This window comes from Canis lupus, chromosome 16 (genome assembly GCF_011100685.1).
Source record: "Canis lupus familiaris isolate Mischka breed German Shepherd chromosome 16, alternate assembly UU_Cfam_GSD_1.0, whole genome shotgun sequence".
NCBI classification, from domain to species: Eukaryota; Metazoa; Chordata; class Mammalia; order Carnivora; family Canidae; genus Canis; species Canis lupus.
The window spans coordinates 14,186,612-14,204,821 of record NC_049237.1 but is presented as its reverse complement, the minus strand read 5'-3'; the positions used below and the strand labels follow the sequence as shown (position 1 = coordinate 14,204,821).

At 52.8% G+C, this 18,210-nt stretch overlaps 1 protein-coding gene across 3 annotated transcripts in view; it reads right to left on the bottom strand.

Annotated features, from left to right (window-relative positions):
• The window catches only part of NUDCD3 (NudC domain containing 3), a 58,602-nt gene that overhangs the window by 20,152 nt on the left and 20,240 nt on the right, over window positions 1-18,210 (bottom strand). For all 3 annotated transcript variants that reach the window (XM_038559559.1, XM_038559560.1, XM_038559561.1), the window contains exon 3: window positions 2,221-2,353. In XM_038559559.1, coding sequence (XP_038415487.1) covers window positions 2,221-2,353 — 133 coding nt within the window. The remainder of the gene's footprint in view (window positions 1-2,220; window positions 2,354-18,210) is intronic.

Genomic DNA, 18,210 nt, shown 5'->3' with positions numbered 1-18,210 from the left:
AGGATCGCGCCCTGGGCCAAAGGCAGGCGTTAAACCGCTGCGCCACCCAGGGATCCCTCAACTGCACTTTAATTACCAAACAAAACGAAACAGTAATGTAAACAAAAAATACTACCAAAGGCAAAGGCCCTCCCCTCAGGTCGGCGACGCAGCCCAGCTGACAGGAGCATAGGAGCATGGCTGGCAGGCGCCACAACCAACGCAGCCAGGTTGACAGGAGCATGCCGGCAGGCGCCACAAGCCTGCGCTCACGGGGACCACGGCTCTCCCGGCTCCCGTGCTCCCTGCAGCCCATCCGCCCGTGGGGACCGAGCAAGCCCCTCTCCATCACTGCTCCTGGTGCGGCCACAGGACTGAGGGCCGGAGGGCCGGGAGGACGCGGCCAGGTGGGGCCTGAGGCAGCACAGCACTCGCCGGGGGGCTGCGCGGCGCAAGCCCGCGGACTGCCAGCCCAGAGCAGCAGTCCTGGCCCAGCCTCGGGAACCCTCGCATCCTCAGGAGAGGTCCCGGGCGGCGAACCCTAGGGCTGCCCTCAGTGAAAGTGAGGACCTGTCCCCGAGGTTGCGACGCCCCATGTGAGAGGCATGGATGTGACCCCGAGGTACAACGGCCTGTGCCTCAGGCGATGCGCTGAGGGGCAGCAGGACCTTGTAATCCAGTGCCCATGGCCGAGCAGAGCGCATTCAGGCAGCGACAGCAGGAGAGGCATGTCACTGGGTCCCCAGAGTCAGAGAGAAAATAACTAGTTTAGGCCGAGCTGGACGCAAGTCCTTTGGGAGAAAGCTCCAGAAGATGACGGGTCAGTCAGACAGAGAGCAGACCAGGGAGCTGTGACGATCTTCAGCAGTGTCCACAGCCACCGCTGCACAGAGTTCCCTCACCCGCACAGGGCAGTCCCACCACAACAGGAGTCCCACCCACAGCCGCTCTGCATGAGCCCCAAGATGCCTGCATGGGACCCCCAGGAGGGTTGGCCTGCACCAGCCGCCCTTGACCACCAGCACCAGAGGGGCCGCGGTCACCTGAGCCAGACCTTGGGACGAGCCCTCGCCACCGGGTCTGACTGGGGTCCCAAAGTCGGCCTGACGAGGGACCCCTGAGCCTTGGTGAGATCTCCTCAGACAGGACAGGAAGGGAGGGGACGGGAGACGGGCAGCCACGCCCGACAGCCAGTCGCAGCCCCACGGAGCCGCGAGGCCCGTGCCAGGTTAGGCCGCCCTTGGGGGCGGCTGGCGCCAGCCAGGCCCTGAATACAGGGGCGCCTGTCCTGGAGGAGCCCGGGCAGCCTGGGCCGGCCTGGAGACAGGGGCCTGGAGGGCTCCCCGCTGCCCAGCCCGCCTCACCCATGACCGGATCTGCAGGGCCCGGCACCACCTCACACGGGGCTCATTTCCAGAGAACGCCGGTGCCCCTCACGCACGAGATCCTGCTCCCGCGCTTTGGGCCTTCTCTGGGAAGGCTGCCTGCAGCGCGGCTCTCGGAGCAGCAGGAGCATCGCAGGCTCAGGCCCCTGCGCCCGGCCCGGCTGCACACAGCCATCGGCCCCCAGACCCAGTCTGGGCGCGGTGGGAGCGGGGGGCCGCGGCAGTCCCCGTGTCACCAGAGGACGAGCAAGCCCTCAGCGCACCCTCGCCCTCAGAACATGGAAGGTGCTGCATGCTCTGCGGCTCCGGGCCCCTGGGAAGCCGATAGCCAGGACGCGGTGTATGGTGGGGGAATTCTAATAAAGTGATGTCCCGTTTCACAGACCACAGGGTTTCCTTTAAAGTGAAGCCTCCCTACTTGTGACACCCTGCAACAATGGCGCTCTGCGCGCGGCTCCTGAGGAAACCTCTCTATGCTGCTGAAAGATTCAACTTCCGCTCGCGCTCCGGGAGATGGGGAGAGCGACTGGAGCTGTGAGCGCCCCCACCCCACCGGCCATGACCCCGCCCCACGCGGGAGCTCAGAGCCTGGGCGCCCACGTGCACCTGACCTGCTTATGGAAGAGGCCTCCGGCCGCCCCGCCTCCCCTGCGGTGTCCTGTGCGGACACCCGGCCACGCACCACAGGATGACATGGGACAGATCCAGCACCCACCAGGTGCGCCCGAGCGCAACAGCAGGCTGGCGGGGCGCGGCCGTGGCTGCAGGGGGACGCGGAGACCGGCCCAGCGGCTCCAGCACAGCCCACCCCCAACCCCGCGTGTGGAGACCCCAGCCTAGGGAGCCCCGTGGTTACCTGCCTGCCCTTCACCACGTGCTTCGGCACCGGCACCTTGAGCTCCAGGTCGGTGTAGTCCTGAGACCAGGTGTAGTTCTCACGCACAGCACCATTGTAGCTGTCAGGGTTTCTCTGGAACTGTTCCTGCCTCCTGGGGAAGAGCGATAGGTGAGATGGCACCTGGGCCCACACGCGAGGGACCACGACCCCATCACATGCTGGGCCCCCCACAACTGATTGGGCCACAGGCCCCCCGGCCACACACGTGGGCCCCCTCACAACACACGCTTGTGCCGCCCACCATGCACCCAGCTCCCCCATGCACCCAGGCCCACACAGCTGATTGGGTCACAGGCCCCCCACCGCACACCTGGGTCCCCCACCGTACACCCATGCACGCCCCCATGCGGGAGTCCTGACCACAGATGGTCTCCAGCTCCTGAGAAGTTCCACCTAAGTCTCAGGCCTCCCAGGAAACCACGGGGACACAGGGACACTCTGTAGAGCCCCTAAGCGCTGTACCCTCAGCTTGGGGGGCAGCGTCCACAGCTGCGGCCCACAGCATAGCTGGGCCTACCAGACTTCACCAGGCTCAGAAAGCAGGCCAGTCCCTCAACCACAGGACCTCGGTCATAAAGACCCAAGGCTCCTGCTTTCTCACAAATTGCTCGGCAAGGCCTGTCTTCACAAAAACGTAGACCAACTTCAGCCACAACTTCTCAGCTTGCACCCTAACCCAACCACAATTCCAGCTTTCTCCTGGTAAATACTGCACTGCACACCAAACCACAGGCTCTAAGAGGTGAGTAGCATGCCTGGAAATCCACCAGCCACACCCCACTAACTGCGGGGCCAGCCCGGCACAGAGGCAGACAGGCCTGGCCAAGCAATGTTACAAGTAAAATACTGCAAAACATTTGCTGTTAAACGTCAGGCTGCTGCTAAGAGCATAAATAGCATTATAAAAATAAGTGTGGACTCACAAACCCACTATGGGGAATTTTACAACTAAATTAAAGACAGGGGACGCCTGGGGTGGCTCAGTGGTTGAGCATCTGCATTTGGCCCAGGGTGCGATCCTGGGATCCGGGATCGAGTTCCCCATCGAGCTCCCTGCATGGAGCCTGCATCTTCCCTCTGCCTGTGTCTCTGCCTCTCTCTGTGTCTCTCATGAACAAATAAAATCTTCAAAAAAAAAAATTAATTAAAGACAGAAGCCCAGTCGTGGAGGAGGACATACTAACAAGTGCAGCTTGGCCGCCTTCTCCAGCCCTTAGGGAGCCCCATGAACACACCCATGGGGAGACCCGGCCTGCTGTGTGTCTTCATGTGTACAGATGAAGATGCACACACCCCATCAGCCCCCAATCTCGGATGAGAACAGTTTAACTCCTGTAGGTACGCCTCACACGCTTTCTATGTGAGACTGGGTGTTCATCACAGTCCAACCCTTGGGGCTAGTAACTGGCTGCCATCAAGGGCTGAAGTGTGATACCCCAAATTCTGTTATCCTAACCTCCAGCAGCACCTCAGAACGCCTTATTTCAAAGTTAAAATGAGGTCGTCGGGGGCCCTGATCCACTCGGTGTCCTTCTCAAGGGGGAGACCGGGACGCGAAGATGCACACAGAGGGATGATGCTGCGAGCACCACCATGCAGCTGCGGGCCACGGAGGTGAGGGCTGTCCGCCTCTGCAGAAGCTCAAAGGGGCCAGGAGGGCCCTACCCAGTCTGGAAGGGAGCTCGAAAGACAGCCCCACAGAGTAGGGTGGAAGAGGCAGGAGAGGTCAAGGCAGGGCATCCCGGGCAGGGCCACCACAGTACATACCTGTGCACAGCTCTGTGCACAGCTCTGAGCACGGCCCCCAGGCCCGTTCCCTAAAAAGAAATGCACACGTGCGTGTACGTGTCCAGGCACAAGCCTGGTGAGTGTCTGTGGGGTTTCTGGGTGGTGGAGTCAGAGCAGTTTGCTTCTCTTCTCTGTACCTTTAGCCATTACTCAATTTTGCCCCAAAATGGACATCTGATCAAGAGAAAAAACAGCTCTTCAAGACAGGAGATGGCAATCTGTGCCATGGCCCCACAACTGGGAGCTCTCCCATGACCATACCAGCTTGCTCACACCTTGACACCTGAAGCAAGCCCAGGGAGACCAGACCAGCACAGCAGGACAGGGTGGCCAGGACCTGCACCTGCATCCCCTACCCGCTTGAGCAGCCAGTGAAGCTTTAAAGCTCACAGCAGATGGACAAGCTCCAGCAAACCCGACCAGCATGGAGCCAGGAGACTCAGCCTAACTGCACGGCCTTTAAAAATGTGCATATTAACTACCTGAAATCATCAAAGCTATAGGAACACAAAAATAAACATACAAAATAAAGGCCAACGTGGCTGGCGCTTGGCACAAATCCAGAAATAAACCTCAAGACCTCTCACAGTGGAGGGATGGCTATGTCCCACACACTGCACTGAGCCCCTATCAGCCGGTGTCCACACACAACCATAATGCACAGCAGATGCCACGAGGCCACATCTGCTCGAGGGGCCACCCTGCGCCTGTGGAGCTGTGCCGAAGGAGCTGTCCCGGAGCTGGGTGCTTACAGAGGAGCTCTGGTCACACTGCAGTGCGGGGCGGGGCAGCTAGGCAGGCACTGGGCTGGCTCACCCCGAGTGGACCCTGCAGCCTCCTCCCCACAGAGCCAGGCACACTGCTGGGTGCTTTTTTTTAACACTTGGAATCCACATTCTCTTTAAATAAAGTTGGTTATTTCCAGCCAACAATGTGTAAAAATAAGCCTCCTGTCATGTGCAGGTGCTCTGGGCCCCCTCGCTTTGTCATCCCTGACAGGCCTGTAGCCACACCCCTGCAGCTGCCAGGGAGTACACTGGGGGTGGGGGGGAGCATGAGTCAGCAGCCAGGCCTCCCTGCAGCGCCCACGTCTGAAGAGGCCATCAGGCCCATGGCAGGGTTCTGATCGCATTAAAGGAAAAGCCAGGCCAGGCTCCGGAGGCTAGTGCGGGTGGCCCCAGCCAGCCCCACCTTGCACAGGTGGGAACTCTGCTCAGCCCACCCCTCCCTCCCTCCCTCCCTCCATGGCCCTGTGCCTGGCAGGAACTGAAGGGCCTCCTGCCTTCCCCAGTTCAGAACAGCAGTGGCCAGGATGAAAAGTGGTGGGTGAAGGGGTCACAGCCCAACCTAAATGCTTCTGTGCAGAAGGCTTGACTGCACATGGGGCATGGGAACGGTGTATTACAGGGAGCCACGGGGCCGCCTTCAGGCCCCTCCCCAGGCTCTGGGAGTGGGGGTGGCTCCCCTGAGTGTACCCAGGGCCTGCCTGTGCATGTGCAGCCTGAGCGTGCACACACAGAAGCAGTTCAACCTCTCCCTTCCCCGAGTACCTCTACCTTTCCTACCGGCCTTCTGCTCACTGGTCCCACCACCTCGGCTCCCAGACGGGTGTCACAGCAGGTACAAACACAGGGATTCCTCTCTGGGTTCCTGTATTTCCCAAGCTGGAAGAGGTGAGCCCAACCCTGGAGGCTAATGCCCTGCTTCAAGAGCCTCACGAGGACCAGTCCTCCTAGAAGTGGGTCCACAGGCCCCGTCTCGCCAAGATATGACCGCCATGCTCCCCGTGCAGCTTGGAGAGGAAGGGTGGGGCTGCAGAGTCTGAGCACAGTGACCCGCCCAGAGGGCTCTGCAGCAGGTAGACCCACCTGCTCACAGCCTCTCACCCCAGCAGCACGCATTCACCCTCCTGCTCCTCCCCCCCATTTCTTCCCAGCTCCTGGAACAGTGGGAGCCCATGGCATCGGGGGCCATGCTCCAGGCTCAGGACCCTGCACACCAGGTCTGTGCGGTCCAGAAGCCTCGCTGACACCCACTGTCTCCCTCCTACCTGGGGTCACTGTCCCCTCACACTTGGTCTTGGTTCAATGCATTCCCACCTGAAAGTCAGTCTGCCTAAGGACACAGGCTTAGCAGTCCACTCTTCCGAGGAAGGGAGGCTTCCTGGCCCTCTGCGGCACTCAGGGGAGACAAGCTGTGTATCCTACCCTTCAACTCTTTAAATCCAGTTTCAATAATTTTCTCTCCACCTAGCATCTACCGGAAGTCGGTCTTCCCAGATGGGAGTGGCTCACACCCATCTCACAGGAACCAAAGCCTGAGCTCACCTGTCCTGAGAAAGGATACCATTCAAGATGAGGAGGGTCCCAAGAAAGGGACACACAAGCCCCCAAGGGGCCCCTGCTGGCCAAAGACAGGACATCAAAAAAGAACAATGTCAGAGTGCCTGGGCAGGTGTCCAACTCTTGATTTCAGAACAGGTCACAATCTCAGGGTTTTGAAATCAAGCCTCGTGCTGGGCATGGAGTCTGCTTGGGGCTCTCTGCCCCCCCCCAAAAGTGTCCACAAAAGACTGAAATGTGTCATGTATCCAAAGGTCCAGAAGCTCATGAAACAAAAGCCCATCAGTCCCCTTGATGAGAGTACAACTCGATCTGAAAATTAATTGATTCTGCAGGAACCAGAGTTTCAGAAAGCCAAGTTCCTCCATGAGGACTCTAGTCAATAAATGAAGAAGGTACACGAACATGAGAAAATCACCATTTTGTAACCTGCACTGGAAACCTGCTTCTGGGCAGCAGTTCTTGGTGGCCACTGGTGCTGGCTGAAGGGCTGACGGCAACGGGAGGGCCTGCCCATGGAATGGTCCAGAACACCAATGTCCACAATGCCAGACACCCGGCGGTTCCTGCGAGGTCCTCATCTTTGTGATAACCCCCAACATGGGGCCTAAAACCCAGTGCATCACACCAGGGTACAGGTCACCGGGATCATGAATGCGCTGGTTGCCAACTGCAGAATGTGGGAAAGTGTAACAAAGTTCCAAGTTTCTTTACAAATCAATAGCAAGACATTAGGGGCACCTGGGGGGCTCAGTGGATGAAGACACTACCTTCAGCTCAGGTCATGATCTCAGGATCCAAAAAGAAAAACCCAGCAAGAGATTAAAGAGGGAAGTGGAGGTACTCTAAATCAGGAGGCTTAGAAGATGCAGCAACCAAACACGACACTGGGATCTGTTGGAACGCTGATCTGAAAAACGCACCCTGAGAAGGCACTCTGAGACCATCAGGAAGTGAACACAGACAGGGCATCAGGTGACTGTATGAAATTCATGACAGTTACATTAAAACTTCGGTCCCTTTTTTTTTTTTTTTTTTTTTTTTTTTACTGAAGTATGTATGGGGGACATTTCATGATTTCTAGATTTGTCAAAACCAAAACAAAATCTGGGGTAGGGAGAGAGATGAAACAGGGATGGAATGCCAGGTGAGGAAACAGGGAAGCTTTGTGGGTGCTGATGGTGTGGTTCTCTTCCTTTGTGGAATTATGAAAACCTGGGGTGGGGGTGGGGGTGTCCTGTCCTGCCTGTGCACCCAGCTGGGGGAAGCATCCTGCCAGGAGGTCGCCTTCGGATTTCCAAGGCTGCTCCACAACCCAGCCCTGCAGCATGCCAGGAGGGTCCCTGCTGACCCCCAGGCCCCTGCCCACCAAGCACACGGAGACAGAGTCCCAGTGCAACCTACACTCCTGTTCCCGTGTGTCCACGCTTACTGGACACATCCCCTCACTTCTGTGACACTCCTGCCAAGGCTTCTGTTGGTGCTTTCCCGGGTTTGCATAAGGGCCCTATAATCGTGGGAAAAGAACTCTGTTGGCTTCACAGTTCACAAACACCTTCTCCTGGCATGTAAGTGCTCTTCATACTTTCCTCACAATGTCTTGTTTAACACAAGCCACAGCTCTGGCATCAAACATCGCCTGGAGCCCTCCCACATGGAGGTCTCTCCCATGGCCCACCAAAGCGTGAGGTGCACAGAGGGACCGGTGGAGACAGGACTAGCTAGCCGGCCTCCTCCAGGGACTTCAAGGGCACTGATGCCTGCAGCCAGTAGCACCCACCCACTCTGCTCACCCAGAGACTCTGCCCACCACTGTCAGGACTGAATACAAAATTCTGTAACAAGTATATTTTGATAATCTGCTTTTAACATTTTAGTTTTGTAGCACAATTAAAAATACCAGATGATTCTTTATTTACCCAAAATAAATGAAGGTGCGGGAAGTCCCTCATAAAATGCCCATGAATGATTTGATAGGCTTTTTTAAATAGATTTTTAAATTTATTTATTCAAACAGACACAGAGAGAGAAAGAGGCAGAGACACAGGCAGAGGGAGAAGCAGGGTCCCTGCAGGGAGTCCGACGTGGGACTATCAACCACTGAGTCACCCAGCTGTCCTTCTTTGATAGATTTTAATGCAAATTACAGGAATACCTGAGACAATCTGTATAGATGATCAGCCAACGTAAACACCATCAGTATTTACTGCACGCTGTTATAATGAATTGACAATGAAAGTGTGGTATAGTGAGACTTTTTCTTACATCATGCCAATTATTTTAGCAAGCGAAAGAGCATTCCAGATATTTCACAAGCACAGGATTGTAAAATACACATCTTCCAACGAAAACGAGATAACCTGCTACACAAACACATCAAGTGAACGCTGAACTCCTTCCTTTAACTCAGTTCTCCTTCCCTCGTCATCCAAGATCAAACAAGTCACGACCAGCTCTACTACTCCATTTCTCAACAGACAGCCCAAGAGACAAACGACTACACTCGAGAGAACCCCAGTGGGCCCTCCCACATCCACCTGCCGGAGGGACACGGCCTGCAACACAGCCACAGGGCCAAACATGCAGAGCACATGCAGAGAAGCCAGGGTGCCAGGAGGCCTGGTGAGGGATGACCCAGTGTGACAACACTGCCCTAAACCCACGGGACACCTCTCTCCACCCCACCCCCACGACAGCAGCACGCGCTCCCCCACAATGTCAACTCAGCCCGCTTTACACCCAGCCTCCCAACCACTCCTCACGCTGCGAGCTGCAGTGCCCACCTCTCCTGCACTGCCCTGGCCCAGCTGCTCACTCTCACGGGGTCAGTAGCCCAATCCTCCGAAGACGGATGGATCCCATTGACAGTGGCCCCGGAGGAGAGCTCTGAACAGACTGTGACGTCAGTACAGCAGGCCTGGGGAACCCCGGGGGGGCCGAGCAGCTGGCATGTAGAGGGTGTTCCTGCAGATCCACCCGCCCCTGCCCCCCAGAATGCCTGAGCGTTTTCCCAGCAGACTGGTCTACAACTGGGCCCCTGGGCACACGGCTCCTTCACTTCTGTGAGCAGGTGAGGCGCACACATGCACCTGTCATCACCATTCTGTAAAGCACTCAAGAAACTGTAAGGTTAAATGAACATGTTTGCCAGGACATGTTAACATTTAGGGGTAGAGGAGCCTCCTTCATCCATGATCCCAGGAAGATGAAGAGTCGATTATCTCAAAATAAGTTATACTGTTTTTAAACTTGCCTGGATTTGGTCTGATTCTGCAAACAAAACATGTGTTCTCGACACATAAGCATTAGAAACAAATATAGAAACAAGACCCAGTCAAGAGTAGGAAAAAGGTTTAATTCAGGCTTTAAAATAAAAAAAAAAAAAAAATAAGTCAGGAATTCTTAGTTCAAACTGTTATCACAAAGTTAAGACAAAGTTAAGTTTTAAAAATTCTTTTCTAAATTGAAAAACAAGCTTAAAAAGTAACCGATGCATACTGCAGAAGCCCCAAGGTCTACCGAAGTAGGACGTGAGCCCCCTTAGGGAGAGAACCGAGAGCTAAGTGCAGGGAGGGGTGAGGCGCGTGCCCAGGAGGAGGGGGCTGTCCCCACCCCCACACCCCGGGGGGCACCGGGGGCAGGGACGCAGCTGTGTGGCCACCCTCTCACCACAAGAGGACACTGAGCCTGGAGATAAGAAGAGCAGCAGCAACAGTACCCCTCAGAAAACAGAGAGCTTGTGGAAATGAGTAACGATAGTGAAGAAAAGCCAACTCAACACGAGGACCAGCAGATAAAAACACATGAACTTCATGGGAAAAAAAAAAAACAGGGCACCTGGGGTGCTCAGTAGGTGAGCGTCTGCCTTCGGCTCAGGTCACGATCCTGGGCCCTAGGATTCGTCAGGCTCCCTGCTCAGCGGGTAGTCTGCTGCTCCCTCTGTCTCTGCCCCTGCTTGTGCTCACACTCTCTCTCAAATACAATCTTAAAAAAACAAACCAAAACCCAAACAGAAAGAAGAAAGAAGAAACTGGGGCGCAGCTAAAGAGGAGAGAAAGTAGAGGGGAGGCAAGAACCAGAAAAAAGGTAAGGAACATCAGTGAGATGCAGAATGGGCATCTGACCCGGAGCCACACCTGTGCATTCTGGGGACCCCAGGAAGGCAAAGCTGCCTGCCCAGGGCGAGAGGCACCGCCAACCTGAGGTGCCCCAGATCCGAGGCGAGGCCCAGGCATCCTGCGTGGTGCCCAGGGCTCTCCTCCCTTCAGCGCCGGAGTCCCACTCGGTCTTGGGCAAACCATCTGCCCGTGGCACTGAAAGTCCCTTATCCCAAGATCGTCTGGATCCCAGGAAATCAGGGAAGCTAGGAGTTCCCAACAGCTTCCTCTCAGGGTCACTGCCTCTAGAAGGCAGTAGAGGATGTTCCAATTGAGGACAGCAGAAGGAAGAGGCCCCCAACTCCCGTCACACTTAACGGTGAGCCTGAGCACTGTGCCCAGGACTAGGGGCCAGAACAGGGGCCGCTCTCAAGCTTCTACTTAGTGTTGTGCCAGAGGCACCAGGCAGGGCAATGAGGCAAGAAACTAAACAAGCGAAATGCACTCAAATTGCATCAGATGATACAACCTTGTGTAAATACATAAAATCCTTAAGAATCTACTAAATCTTTAGAGTTAAGTTAAACGAAGTTGCAACTTACAAAACCAATGTGCAAAAATCAACTGTATTTCTACACAGCAGCAACAAACAACTTGAGAGGCATTAAGAAAACAATTTCATTTACAACAGCATCAAAGGGGTGCCCAGTGGCTCAGTCCACACTGCATTCGATCTGGATCTCTAGCCTATGAATGCAAACCCCATGTTGGATGTACGGATTACTTAATGAAGTCTTTAAAAAAAAAAAAAGAATAAGGGGGCAGCCCCAGTGGCACAGCGGTTTAGTGCCGCCTTCAGCCCGGGGTGTGATTCTGGAGACCCGAGATCGAGTCCCATGTTGGGCTCCCTGCATGGAGTCTGCTTCTCCCTCTGCCTGTATCTCTGCCTCTCTCTCCGTGTCTCTCAAGAATAAATAAGTAAAATCCTTAAAAAAAAAAAAAAAAAAAAAAAAGAATAAAATGCTCAGAAACAAATTTAACAGAAAAAAAAAAAAAAAAACCCACAAAACTGAATCTCCAACAAAACGTGGTGAAAAGAACCAAAGAAGAACAAATAAGATAAAAAAGTATCTCAGGTTCATGGGCTAAAAGACATACCATATGAAGAGGGCAACACTCCCCAAATAGATTCACGGCCAGCGCAGTACCTACCAATTCCTGCAACTGGCTTCTGTGCAGAAATGGACAAGCTGATCCTAAAATCTACATGGAAATATAAGGACAGAGCAGCCAAAACAGGGCGCCTGGGTGGTGCAGTCGGTTATGTGCCCAACTGGATCTCTGCTCAGTTCATGATCTTAGATCCCAAGATCGAGCACCACAGCAGGATCCGTGATCAGTGGGAAGTATGCTTGAGTTAGTCCCTCCTCTGCCCTCCACCTATAGAATGGGCTTGTTCTCTCTCTCTCTCAAAAAAAGAAAAACTGCCATAAAGATCTGAAAAGAGGAAAATCAATCGGAAGACTCAGACTTCCCAATCTCAAAGCTTACTAACAGCCACAGTGCTCCACACAGTACAGTACTAGTGTAAGGACAAACAGAGATTCAACAGATTAAGACTGAGGGTGCAAAAATAAACTCCTAAGTTCAAGGCCAACTGCTTCTCCACAAGGAAACCAAGTCCATTAAATGAGGGAAGAACAGTCTTTTCAAGAAATGGTGCCGGAACTACTGGATATCCACATGAACCACGGCCTCAGACACACAGAAGTGAATTCAGAAAAGGCAGAGAATGCAAGAGCCAAGATTCTAGAACTCTTTAAAGACAATACCAAGATAAAAAAGGAAGGAAGGAAGGAAGGAAGGAAGGAAGGAAGGAAGGAAGGAAGGAAGGAAGGAAGGAAGGAAGGAGAAAGGAAAAGAAAGGAAAGGAAAAGGAAAGGAAAAGGAAAGGAAAAGGAAAGGAAAAGGAAAGGAAAGGAAAGGAAAGGAAAGGAAAGGAAGGAAGGAAATACCAAGATCTTGGGCTAGACAATAGTTTCTTAAATACGACACCATGCACATGCAAGAAAAAAAATGCGATAAATCACATCTCATCAAAATTAAAGACTTTGTACATCAAAGGATACCATCAAGAAAGAGAAAAGGGAACTCACTGAATGAGAGAAAATACTGGCAAATCATTTATCTGATACGGGTGTCGTATCCAGAATATATAAAGAACGCTTCTAACAATAAAAAGATAACCCAATTAAAAAATGAGTAAAGGGTCTGAATAGGCCTTTCTCCAAAGAAGATATACAAATGGTCAATAAGCACATGAAAAAAAAAAAAAACACAATATTTGTAGTCACTGGGAAATGCTAATCTGAACCATTAGGATGGCTATAACCACAAAGATGATAACAAGCGCTGCAAGGCTGCAGAGAAACTGGAACCTCCACATAGTGCTGGTGCACAAGGGGCAGCTGCTCTGGAAGTCTGGCAGCAAATCCAAAGGCTAAACACAGAGCTACCGTAAGACTCCAATATCCACCCCTAGGAGTGTGCACAAGAGAAGTGAAAACGGCATCCATGCAGACATGAGTACACAAATATTCACAGCACCATGACTCATACAGACAACCCACACATCCATTAAACAGTGACCTAATAGATGGCAGTGCATCCACACAATGAGGTCCTTCTCAGCCGGCACAAGGAACGAGGTCCTGGTACTTGCTACAAAGATGGATGAACCTAGAAAACACTATGCTGAGTGAAAGAAGCATAATTCCAAGTACACAAAATGTCACAACTGGCAAAACTATAGACTGACAGCGAAGGATGGTGGTTACCTACGGCTGGGAAGTTAGTGGGGAAATGGGGAGAGCAGCTCTTTTTGGGATAAAAATGATGTGCTAGAATGAGACACTGAGGCTGGCTGTGCAGCCTTATAAATACACTAAAAACACTGAACTGTACCTGATAAAGGGTACTTTCACAGAACCTGGACCATGTGTCGATTTTTAAAAGCTGTGTGTGTGTGTGTCTGCATGTGAGCACGCAAGGAAGATACGTGAGGAGATTATCCGCAGTATATACTATCAGCTACAGAATTAGGGAAGGAATTTATTTTTACACATATATATTTGTAATTCACCTGTTACAGTGGCCAAGTATTTTCCAATGGTTAAAATGATCTAGTCAACTGCAAAGGTAATTTTTTTTTTATTTTTTATTTTTTTATTTTATTTTAATTATTTATGATAGGCACACAGTGAGAGAGAGAGAGGCAGAGACACAGGCAGAGGGAGAAGCAGGCTCCATGCACCAGAAGCCCGACGTGGGATTTGATCCCAGGTCTCCAGGATCGCTCCCTGGGCCAAAGGCAGGCGCCAAACCGCTGCGCCACCCAGGGATCCCGCAAAGGTAATTTTTTAATTGGAAATTCAACAAGATACTAATAGTGATGAAACCTGAATAATTTTGTTTTCCAGATTTTCTAGAACTTGCTTTTATTACTTTCATAATTAATTAACTGCTTCCCTAACTGTCAGAAGCCGTAAAACACAGTAGGAAAGATGCCCTTCCTAAAGGCAACATACACAAGAAGTATCTGAGTATCAACTGATCTCAGGACACACGAAATCTGTACCTGCTTCTCCAGGGTAACTTTCTGTACCTGACGAAACCACAAACAATGCACTGATACACCAGTGCTCAACAGCATAAGTAATGAGAGGAAACCAGTAATATTCCCCAAGTTAACATGCAGTTTTACCGTGATAGCAGCTAAACACCCCAAGGGCATAAAATAGAAGTTAACTCTGTCAGGTGATGATCAATTTTAAAGGAATCAAATGATACTAAAGAATAGTCTCGACCCTTTCATAGACAACAGAATGGTACATCCATTCCACGACATGAAGGGAAACAAATTTCTAAAATTCTAAAAAATTCTAAAAAACATAAAGGAAATGACTAAAAACAAGACATGTGCGAGAAGATGCCCACACGGTTCCGTGGATCAACTGGAAACAGGAAAGCAGTGCCTAAGGAAGTACAGGAGATGTTAGCTGTAAACCCCACCGAACCAGGGCCAGAATCCAGGCACTTGAGCCACAGAGGGAAGCAAACACCAAGGGCAAATCATTGTGTCAAAAGCATCACCGGTCTTCTCAGCACAGCGGCACAAAGTAAGCGTGAGGCACCGCTGCAAGGCTCCCATGGCCTCTGAAGCCTCTCATTCCCAGTGACTCTCTAGGGACAGGTGGACAGCACCCCACCCTTGACCACAAGCCCCTTTCAAAAGCAACAGTGTATGTAACACCCACTAACAGCAAAGCTAGACTAAGAAAAAAAAAAACCCACAAGAAGAAAAAGCAGCTTTCAGCACTGACGCCTGGTGACCCTGGTCGTCTCCCCCAAGGACACCAGGGAACCAGCAGCCTCCAACAGCAGGAGTGCAGCATGAAAATGAAGGGCAGAAGGACCCGATGCTTTAACTTTGTAGGGAAAAGAAAGACCCAGCATTGAAGTGTCGGGTGCAGAGGAAGCTCCAATTCACACCGCATTCACACACAGCAAGCACACTCCCTGGGCAGTGACTCCATGACCCAACGGTGGCCACCAGCCCTGCCGTTTTCCTCTCGGGTCTTCCAAGCTGCGTGGACGGTGCCCTCACTCTCCCAGCCACCACACCCCCTCGGCCGGCCTCCCAGGGAAGGCCCTCCTGCCCACTGGGCTCCCTGCCGCCCAGAACAGAGGGAAGGAGCGAGGCCCAAGGCCAGGAGCAGAGCCCAGAGAGCTGGGCTGCAGCGGTTCCTGGGGGCCACGGGGAAGCTGCCAGCCCCGAAGACGAGCAGGTGAGGCCAGGGCTGGGGGAGCGAACAGCCCAGAGCTCAGGCCTGGCCGTTCAGTAGGCTGCCTCTGAGTAGCAGCTGCAGCACTGTGGACCATGACCACGGGCAGGGTGGGCAACGCTGGAGCCCTCGTGGCCCTGAGCCAGGGGTCTCCACAGACACGTGCGCACATGTGCAGGAAGGGACACAGAAATGTCCCCACCTGTGTCCTTGAGGATGTGTCAAGTCACTTCATCACAGAGCTACATACGTTTTGCTTACAAACAACACATTTCATGAACTGCTGTGAAATTTCATACAAAAAGCTTAACATCCAGGACGAATCAACCCTCCCGTGCGTCCTCAGCACACCCCCTACAGATCTACAGATCACCAGCAGGTGAGCATATGACTGCTCCTGCACCAGCACCCTAGAATGACCATGTCTCCGGAAAGATTCCCAAGTGAGAAAAACTCACCCATAGGTGACCTCAGCTCCTCATGAAGTAAAGCACCTAGGGGATCAGTCCGCCCTGCAAAGAGCAAAGCCCAGGCCAAGAGGCAGCTCTAAAAGGCCAGGCGCCGCCTTCCTCTGCCCCACGCCTTCCGCACGTGCTGCCAGGCGCAGGCAGGTGGAAGCCTGTTACAGCTGATCTGAGCCTTGATCCCAGCTCCAGTGTAAATAGAAACCCTAACATTTTTTTGCCTGGTCTCCGTACAGGGTAAATGTCCCAGGCACACAACTATGTGTAAATGTATTTGATTCCGGCCTCCACAAAAAGTTCACCACCTTTCTGAGAAGTCCTAGCAAGTCCAGCATTGCTGAGATGACCTCGCTGGGAGCCTCTAGGTGATAAACAGCAGGGCTGCAAAATAGTTCTCATAAAAAGAGCACTGGTCGAGTAGGGTTAAGAGCATTTATGAGGAAGCCTAGTTTTCACATTTTAAATAAACGGCCACTAAGCCACTCTCCAGGGGAGCCACCTCGGGAGGTAAAGGTAAGATTCTGAAGAGGGAAACAAGTCCCAGGGAAGGACACTGCTGCCTGCCTGCAGACTGGGGCACGCAAGAGGAGCAGTGTCTGCTGGGCTCTGCCCAGTGCTGGACACCATGGTGGCAGCTCGGTCAAGGGCAAGTGCTACATGCAGGGCTCCACAGAGCTCCAGGCTGAGGGTTGTCAGCAGAAAACTGTGCTGGTCCGCCAGCACACCTGGCAGCCCACTGCCCTGGCCCTGACCCAGATCCAGGGGCCCCAGCCAGGCCTGTCCCCAGGAGGTCCCACAGTGAGCTGAGGCTCTTGCCCGGACACCTCACAACAACTCCACTCCTCTCCCTAAACGCAGCCCCTGCATTTCATTAAAAAAATGCCACTGGGACCACGGCTACCTAGACACGGGCCTCACATGCACACACAGCAAAAGGGTCCAAGGCATGAATATAACAGTAACGCCACACAAGGTTATTTCCACAAAATTAGAAAACAAGGCATACAAATGGGGAAACAGGTGAAATCCTTCATACCCTCAAGATAGAGAAACCTTTCTAACTCAAAATCCAGGGGATCCCTGGGTGGCTCAGCGGTTTAGCGCCTGCCTTTGGCCCAGGGCGCGATCCTGGAGTCCCGGGATCGAGTCCCACGTCAGGCTCCTGGCATGGAGTCTGTTTCTCCCTCCATCTGTGTGTCTGCCTCTCTCTCTCTCTATGTCTCTCTCTCTGTCTATCATATATAAATAAATAAATCTTTAAAAAAAAAATCCAGAAACATTAAAAAAAAAAAATATATATATATATATAGAAGACACTGATACATTTTTTAACATTTTAAAAATTAAACATCTTTACAAGAAAAAAAACCACCTTTGCTTGGAGAAAAATATATATTACTTTTTTTTTTAATATTTTATTTATTTATTCAGGAGAGACAGCGAGAGAGAGGCAGACAAGCAGAGGAAGAAGCAGGCTCCATGCAGGGAGCCTGACGTGGGACTCGATCCACATCTCCAGGACCACGCCCTGGGCCGAAGGCAGGCACCAAAGCGCTGAGCCATCCAGGGATTCCCCCAAAAAAACATATATTACTGATGAAGATCTAATTTCTAAGAAACTGAAAGACAAAATAACAAAGTCCCACAAAAAATGTGCAGAAGACAAAAAGCACATTCTTGAAGATACAGCAAGAAAATACCGCCTCATACATAATACAAGCAACAAGCATCAAAACGTTAGCATGCCCCTCTTTCGGGCAAGGACAACCTCGAAGCGTAGCACACACAACCCTGGCCCAGCCTGGAGAAAGGCTGTCACACACGTGCAGAGCCATCCACATGGGCTGCAGTGGCCCAGACACACAGGGCAGTGGGGAGGCTTTCAGTTATTTCTCATTTGGGAGTATCCTGCAGCGTTCAGCATGTAGAAACACAGCAGGCTATACTTGAAGCCACACCCCAGCCGATGTGGGCAGCACGTCAACCTGGCTGAAGGGCCCACCTCCCTGAACCCCCTTGCCTCACAGTTGTGAGTCAGAAGACGCCAATGGACGACATGGGTTACACAGCACGTGGCTCAACCCTGGGCCCCTCAGAGGCAAGGGCCACAGAAATGTGCATCGCAGAGACCCCCAGATGTGCACCCTAGCCCGCCCTCTCCCCCCACCCCCCGTGCACCCCAGGTCTTTTGGAGGGAGAACCACTCCCACCCCTCCTTGGTCCTCGGGCTGCTCTCCTGGCTGCAGGGCTCCATCACTGCTTCCCCATTGCTGGCAGTGCACGTGTCCACCACAGCAGCTGACTCACAGCGTACACACGGGAAAATCAGTCCTAACTCTAGGTGTCTGCAAGACAGAGGGGACTGGCACTCAGTGGGGGCACAACTGGGCCTGACCTCAGTGACCACAGGACA